The sequence below is a fragment of the Microtus oregoni genome, unplaced genomic scaffold, assembly GCF_018167655.1.
Source record: "Microtus oregoni isolate MIOR12 unplaced genomic scaffold, Mior012 001462F_ref0000128, whole genome shotgun sequence".
Taxonomy (NCBI): domain Eukaryota; kingdom Metazoa; phylum Chordata; class Mammalia; order Rodentia; family Cricetidae; genus Microtus; species Microtus oregoni.
Window position 1 is genome coordinate 2,105 of NW_024545185.1, and position 8,538 is coordinate 10,642.

General features: G+C 42.0%; 1 protein-coding gene across 2 annotated transcripts; it reads right to left on the reverse strand.

The window, feature by feature from the left end:
- Positions 1–1,335: 1,335 nt before the first annotated feature.
- Positions 1,336–2,665, reverse strand: LOC121445839 (alpha-enolase-like). 2 transcript variants are annotated; one of them, XM_041647990.1, is made up of 2 exons: positions 2,468–2,665; positions 1,336–2,347 (listed from the first exon to the last, which is right to left on the reverse strand). In XM_041647990.1, the coding sequence occupies exons 1-2, from the start codon at positions 2,648–2,650 to the stop codon at positions 1,346–1,348; spliced, it is 1,185 nt and encodes a 394-aa protein (XP_041503924.1). In that variant the 5' UTR covers positions 2,651–2,665; the 3' UTR covers positions 1,336–1,345. The 2 variants fall into 2 exon arrangements, with proteins under 2 accessions (XP_041503924.1, XP_041503923.1); XM_041647989.1 differs by having other exon boundaries at positions 1,336–2,665.
- Positions 2,666–8,538: the final 5,873 nt, after the last annotated feature.

Sequence of the window (8,538 nt, forward strand, 5' to 3'; positions counted from 1 at the left end):
CTCTTTGTTATTTCATAACTTTTCATTGTAATCTGGGTGTGGCCTCTGCTTTGTGGTTTTTGACAAGGCTAAGTCAATGTGTCTGCCAAGGCCTTTGCTCTCATGTAAAGGCGCAGGCACGGGAAGGCTGCACGTCCATGCTAGTCAGTTGTTTACAGGATTCAGTTCCTTGAGGTGGTTGGGCCGAGAGTTTTAGTTCCTCCTTGGCTTTTGGCCATACCCACCCTCAGTTCATTGCTATAGGACTTCTCCAACACTAGCAGCTTGCTCCACAGAGAGTTGGTCATCCGGATAGAAGCCATGGTTTTATGTAGCCAGCACCTTTTCTATATCCTAGTAGTTGGACGTTATCCACAAGGCCCAACTCATGTTCAAGGGGAAGTGAATGCACCTTGCAAGGATGTGAGCATCACCAGAGCCATTTTTGCAGACTACTTGCTATATCCATCTATTTTAAATGCATGGTAGCTCATGAATACCTCCCAGTCACAGATGGAAATACAAAAATCAAGAAAGCTGGTGCTTGGCTCTACTGAGAAATGATTGCTTTATATGTATTAATTTTCATCTAGTTATTTTTGCATATCCTGACAACTTAAAGCACATTTCTATGTTATTATAAGCTATTTATAAACATTATTTTAAAAAATTCATGCTACTTTAATACCTTACATTTAGTTTCCATAGAAAGCAAATCAGACACTTCCCATAAACAATCATTTATTTATTCTATACTACAGTATGCCCCCTTTTCAGATTCCCCTGGGTCAAAAAACTGTTTGCCTGTTTCTTCCTGTGTGGGGGATTTTGCCCAGAACTGTGTACATGACAGGCAAGGGCTCTGCTACTGAGCCTCATCCTACTCCCCCTCTTCCTCTTCCTGCATTATTTTTGATGTTTGAAGGTTCAGAATTCAGTGGGTTTGTAGGACAAGGAAAAACACCTAATGTCGGTAGTGCATCAGTTGAACCCTAGGCTAGCCCCACTATAAGATTGAGGAAAATTCCAAAGGGCCACTTGATGTTATTTATTTATTTTTTTTTATGGGTCACTGAGGCTTTTATTCTGCATGTAGAACCGCTGGGGCAAGGATCTTTCCTGTGGCCACCCTAGAGATTACATTGGGCTCCAGACACTAGCTTGGAAGTGAGGTGACAATGATTCGGACCAGTCACATGATTACAAAGCTGGGGTTCCCCGCAGGCCTCCAGGTGGTTGGGCGGACTGAAGACGACTAAGGAAGCAGTGGCATGGGAGGCGCAAGCACTGGGCCGGCCTTGAGCCGCCTTGATGACGTCAGGGACGGGGTCTAAGCAGCTGGTGGCTCCAGGGATCTGCATCCACTTTACTTGGCCAGGGGGTTCCTGAAGCACCTGCCGGCAAACTTTGTCTTGCTGCCCAGCTCTTCCTCGATTCTAAGAATCTGGTTGTACTTGGCCAGGCGCTCGGATCGGCAAGGGGCACCAGTCTTGATCTGCCCAGTGCAGAGCCCCACTACCAGGTCAGCGATGAAAGTATCCTCAGTCTCCCCAGAGCGATGGGACACCATGACGCCCCAACCATTGGACTGGGCCAGCTTACACGCCTGCAGAGACTCGGTCATGGAGCCAATCTGGTTCACTTTGAGCAGGAGGCAGTTGCAGGACTTCTCACTGACAGCCTTGGCAATCCTCTTAGGGTTGGTCACTGTGAGATCGTCCCCAACCACCTGGATATCTGAGCTGGCTGTGAACTTCTTCCAGGCTTCCCAGTCATCCTGGTCAAAGGGGTCCTCGATGGACACCACTGGATACTCCCGGATGAAGGACTTGTACAGGTCAGCCAGCTGGTCAGGGGTGATGTACCTGCTGGCGTCATCAGGAGACTTGAAGTCCAGGTCATTCTTCCCGGACCTGAAGAACTCAGAGGCGGCCACGTCCATGCCAATGACAACCTGTTCAGTGTAGCCAGCCTTTCCAATTGCGTTCTTCAGCAGCTCCAGAGCTTCTTTGTTCTCCAGGATGTTAGGCGCAAACCTGCCCTCGTCACCCACATTGGTGGCGTCCTTCCCATATTTCTCCTTGATGACATTCTTCAGGTTGTGATAAACCTCTGCTCCGATGCGCATGGCTTCGTGGAAACTGGTCGCCCCCACAGGGAGGATCATGAACTCCTGCATGGCCAGCTTGTTGCCAGCGTGAGACCCGCCGTTGATCACACTGAAAGCTGGGACTGGCAGGATGACTTCAGTGTTGCCAGCCAAGTCAGCGATGTGGCGGTAGAGGGACACCCCCTTTTCTGCAGCACCAGCTTTGCAGACAGCCAGGGACACTCCCAGGATGGCATTGGCACCGAATTTGGATTTATTCTCGGTGCCGTCCATCTCGATCATCAGCTTGTCGATCTTCTCCTGCTCCACCACATTCAGTTTCTTGCTAACCAGAGCAGGTGCGATAGTTTTATTGATGTGCTCAACAGTCTTTGAGACACCCTTCCCCAAGTAGCGGGTCTTATCATTGTCACGGAGTTCCAGGGCCTCATAGATGCCAGTGGAGGCACCGCTGGGCACGGCAGCCCGGAAGAGACCTTTTGAGGTGTAGAGATCAACCTCAACAGTGGGATTCCCACGGGAGTCAAAGATCTCTCGGGCGTGGACCTTGAGAATAGACATGGCTTGTTTCTGGCAGTCGGCGTGCCGTAGAGGAAGAGCGCAGAGGTTCCTGCACACACCCTGGAGAGCATTCAGGAGAGTCGTGCGCGCGACCTGGGAGCTCCCACTTGATGTTATTAATGTTGAGCCTTACTATGATGAAAGTTATATTTAAAAACATACAATTTTAGAGATGGTAATGTTAGTGCTGTTACTAAGCTTACTTCTGATCTTCAGCCTGGTAGGTTTGAAAGGGTGAATACCTTCTCAATAAACAACGCCTCGTTGCTAGGCATAGGAACTGAAAAGTTCGTCCATGAATTTTAATGAGAAACTAAATTGTGAAGAAATATAGATGGTTGGGAACTGGAGAGCTAGCTCAGCACTGGCTGCTCTTGCAGAGGACAGGGGTTGACATCCCAGCACCCACATGGCAGCTCAGAGCATCCGTAACTCCAGCTCCAGGGGCTCCAATTCCTTCTTCTGAGCGAGCTCTGCAGTTACCAGGCACACATGTGGTACATGTGTGCACTTGCAGGCACAGCACTCGTATCCGTGAAATAAAACAAATAAATCCTTTAAAAAAATTAAAAAATAGACAGGTAGTAAAGGACAATAATTCATTTAAATATTTAATGTGATGGAAAGGAGAGAGCCAGGGTGATGCTAAAGGTTGAGAGAGAGCTGAGGGAAGCTGTTCTGGGGATGTTATTTACTGTCTTAATGAGCCCGATGTCAATCATCAGCATACTACTATACATTAATATGAAAAAGCAACCTATGCAAATAAGTTTTATACTGTTTAGTGCTACTGTCCATATCTGAAAATAGTGTTGGTCTTATTTAACTAATGGTTTTATTAATTCTAAAATGTTAGTTAATTACAGTAGTTTTAGTTCATAAGATTACCATAACAGTCTTGTCTATAGCAGATATCAAACATGGATTTATTTATTTTATCTTCGGCGTATGAGTGTTTTGCCTGCATGTGCATGCAGTGTCCAAAGATTCCTGAAGGAGGGGTCTGATGCCCTGGACCTGGAGTCACAGAGGGTTGTAAGCTACAGTGTAGATCCTTCGCAAGAGCAGCCAGGGCTCTTAACTTCTGAGTCGCATGGAGGCGCGTCTTCAGCACCTAAAGTCAACTCTTACTCAGATGTAGAGAAAAGTGAAAGTATGCTATTTTTAGGAAAACGTATGGAACTAGAGGTCACAGTGTTAAGCAAAATAAGCCAGACTCAGAAATATAAATTTGCATGTTTCTTCTCCTGTGTGGAGCTTAGGTTAAAAACTACATAGAAATAGAAAGGTCAGTATTTGGGGTTTTGGAGGATAGTGGGAGTGAGGAACAAGGGAGAGTGATTTAAAAGGAGACACATATTGTGTGATTTCTTTCAGAAATCAAAATGTATATATACGCACACACGTATGTATGTATATATATGTATACATATATACATATATAAGACATGAAAGCAGAAGTGGGACTCTTTGGAGAGAGGGCCAAGGGGAAGAAAACAACACAAGTAACATAGAGGGATATGAGCAATATATACATGTATGAAAATGAAGTTTTCAGATTTCTACATGTCACATCCCTACCCAAAATGATCAATGGCAGATTTTTCTGCTAGTTATTAAAATAACAGACCAATTCTTTTGTTTAGTAATTAAAAAGGTAGCAAAAGATTAAAGGGATAAAAACCATACTTTCAGAAATTAATATTTGAAGTTTTTTTTATAGTTCAATACAAATGGAAAGCCCCGTGATAAGTTTTGTGAGCCACATTAATAAACCAGGATCTTTGAAAACCAGCCTTCTGTAAATGTATGTGGGGATTCTTATGCCACTATCTCACTTAATTAATTGTGTATGAATATTTACCTGCTTGTATTTATGTGTAACATGTATGTTTGATGCATGAAGAAGTTAGAGGAGGCATCAGATCCCTGGGAACTAGAGTTACAGACTGTTGAAAACTGTCGTGTGAATGCTGAGAACTGGATCCAAGCCCTCCACAAGAGCAGCCAGCACTCTTAACAGCCGAGCCATCTCTCTACAGCCCATATCTCTCTCATGGAAAATAAAGTAATAGGGGCTGGAGAGATAGCTCAGAGGTTAAGAGCACTGGCTGCTCTCCCAGAGGTCCTGAGTTCAATTCCCAGCAACCATGTGGTGGCTTACAACCATCTGTAATGAGATCTGGTGCCCTCTTCTGGCCTGCAGTCAGAACACTGTAGACATAATAAATAAATAAATTTAAAAAAAGAAAATAAAGTAATAAAATAAAAAGCAGGTGAAGTCATTCACACTGGTAATTCCAGCCTTTGTGAGGCCGAGGCAGGAGGATCTTGCATTTGATGGCAGCCTGAGCTAGACAGTGAGACAAAGAAAGCAGACTCCGTATGGAGACTCTTCAATGTCTATCCTCATTTTGTGAAGTAGATTGGTACTGCCAGGAGCAGAGAGATATGTCTCACTGTCATGAAAAGCCCCATTATTAAAACATTAAAGGGCCATATTCTGTAAGTCTCTAAAGCATTTAAAGATCACATATCTATCAATAATATATTTCTGTATGACCTTGAAAACATCCCTAACAAGACTACAAGTTTGATTGTTATAAGATGACTACTAGCCTTTATTTTTTATTATCCTAAATAGCTTTTAAGGACTAAAACTTTACATTTTTAAATGAGCTGCATAAGTATAATACCTTAAATAAGAAATAAAAACATATAATACAGTAAAACAAAGATAACCTTAAATTTGTATCACTATACAAAAAGCCATGCCAATGTAAAATATTTAAGATTAGTTGTTGTTTAAAACTAGATTCAAGGGCCGGGCGGTGGTGGCGCACGCCTTTAATCCCAGCACTCGGGAGGCAGAGGCAGGCGGATCTCTGTGAGTTCGAGACCAGCCTGGTCTACAGAGCTAGTTCCAGGACAGGCTCCAAAGCCACAGAGAAACCCTATCTCAAAAAACCAAAAAAAAAAAAAAAACTAGATTCAACAATCTACCTTTTTATCCCATCATTTCTACATTATATTCTCTTTTTTTTCTTTCAGAAAGAGATCCTTACATCTAGTCTCCTTTGTTCAGGTTTTTTTTGACCATGGCTAAGAACAACTTGTATGTAACTGACCCCTAAACAATGACAGACATCCATAGTACACCAAATGACCAAAACCAACTTACACCCCACTTCTTGGGAATGTGGTCACTGTGATTTCTAGACTACTTCCTGTTGTTTGGGGGCACTGTCATCTTTGGGGGACCCTGAAAAAAATTAGGATAATGGTTAAGTCCTGGCTAGAATAGTCTATGAGGCTGGACCATCTCAGCAGCTTTGAAGCTGTTCTGGATTCAGAACTCTGAGGAAGCTGCAGCAGAGGCACTATGAGAGCCTGGATCAGCTGGCTACCCATTTTCTTTGGTGCCTGGTCCCATTGCACTGAAAACATAAACTTTCAAAGTTAACATACATATCTGCAGTAACACACACATGGGCTATGTATTGTACACAAACCAGCCAAAGATGATCTTTTTTTAATTTTATGTTTGAACAGGTAAAATATATGCAACCTGTCTTGTCTTTCTTTTAGGTTTATTTCTTTATGTCTGTAGTCAGCATTTTCAGGGGGTCTCCCCCAATCAAACTTGATCCTCTTTAACCTTGAACGAATTCACAGCCTTTTGTTTTCTGTGGGAAAAAAAAGCATAACCTTTTCCCCAACATAATAATTTTTTGACTTTTATTTTGAAGTTAAGATATTTAAAAATATACAGGTTGGTTTAATTTAGTAATTTTCATAATATGATGTCTCTTAGCAGGTATTGTTTGCTCATCAGCAATTAAAAAATTTAAAGTCAATGCAACGCCATAAAGGATCCAGACCCCCTGTGCATTTTCATCTCTATATGACTTATTTTTATATCACTGTACTTCTCTCTTCAAAGACTTCACTTTATTATTTTTAAACTATCCATTTTTTCTATTACTGTCTATATCCTTTTTCTTTTTTCTTAAGATTACACACATTTTCAAATACACTGTAATGTGTTTAGAGGTTTTTTTTCTTGTTTGAATCTGCTTTGCTACATATCTGTAGTCTTTTCTGTCTGCATGAACAAAATTTTAAACCAATGTACAGCTCAGCTCATGTTGTGCTGACAGGGCTCATGCTGGCAGCTCAAGCCCGCAGGCAGCGGCCAGCAAATGTCTTTCTGTACCATGACCATGCTTGGCTCCATTTTTTGTGTGTTTGAAACTTTTTAAAAAGCTTTCTCAGATCTTAAGTGGAAATATGTGCCCCATGTTGGGCACCATTTGTTGATGAATATTTCTTTCAGCCGTCAGCTCACAAAAATCTACACAGAGGCTTAATATTAATTATGAAAGCTCTGCTGGTAACTTAGGCTTGTTCCTAACTAGCTCTTATAACTTAAATTAACCCATTTCTGGTAATTTATGTGCTGCCCCGTGATTCATGGCTTGTTACCTTTCCTGCATGTCTTGTTTCTTCTTGTCTGCTGGTAACTCCTGGCATCTCTGTCCTTCTTCTTCCCAATGTTCTCTCTGCCCTGAAAATCCTGTTTAGCTATTGACTATTTAGTTTTTTATTAAACCAACTACAGAGACATATATTTACTCAGTATATTGGAATATTCTATAACAGTAGATAAAGAGAAATAGGTTAATTTAAGTTAAAAGAGCTAGTCAGAAATGAACTAAGACCAAGCATTTAAAACCAGTAAGTCTCTATGTCATGGTTTGGGAGTTGGCTAGTGGCCCCATAGAAAAAGCCAGATACATCACTTGTAATTTTTTTACTACTACTTCCTGAACTATGGGAGTCCCACTCATAGCTACATGGCTTTATTTGTGGGTCTCCTATTCTGCTGGTCTCTGCATCTGTTTTTATGCCAATATCATGCGGCTTTTGTTCCTGTGGCTCTATGGTATAATTTGAAATTTAGTATCATGATGTCTCTGGGAATGCATATTTTTCCTTAGGATTGTTTTGTCTACTTGGGGGTCTTTGCACCTCCATGTCAATTTTAAGATTTGTTTCTAGTTTCGCAAAGAATATCAATGAGACATTGAATGGGATCATACTGAATCTCTAGATTGCTTTTGTTCATATGGAATTATTCACAATTTTCTATCTGTCCATGAACATGCGTGGTACTTTTATTTTCTAATGCCTTCTTCAACTTCTTTCTTCAGTATTCTAAAGTTTTCACTGTAGAAGTATTTAACTTTTTTGTTAGATCTTATTTATTATTTTGAGGTATACATGTCTGTGTGCATGCCAGGGGACACACATGGAGCTCAGAGGACAAGTTATGGACTAGTCCTAAGCTGATGCATTTTTATTCCTGAGTATTTCATTTTGTTCCCTGAGAGCTATTGTGAATGTGTTTTCCTGGTTCCTTCCTTAGCATGCCTCCTGCTATAGAAAACAGCAATTTATTTCTGCACATCAACTTTGTACCCTTCCACCTTATTGAAAGCCATTACTAGACTTAGGCGCTTGCAGATAGAATCTTTAGATATATGATCATACTGTCTACAAGTAGGAATAGCTTGCGTCCTATTTATTTATTTATTTATGATTTCTGCCTCCTCCCCGCCACCGCCTCCCATTTCCCTCCCCCTCCCCCGATCAAGTCCCCCTCCCTCATCAGCCCAAAGAGCAATCCGGGTTCCCTGACGTGTGGGAAGTCCAAGGACCACCCACCTCCATCCAGGTCTAGTAAGGTGAGCATCCAAACTGCCTAGGCTCCCCCAAAGCCAGTACATGCAGTAGGATAAAAACCCATTGCCATTGTTCTTGAGTTCTCAGTAGTCCTCATTGTCCGCTATATTCAGCAAGTCTGGTTTTATCCCATGAATAGTGTG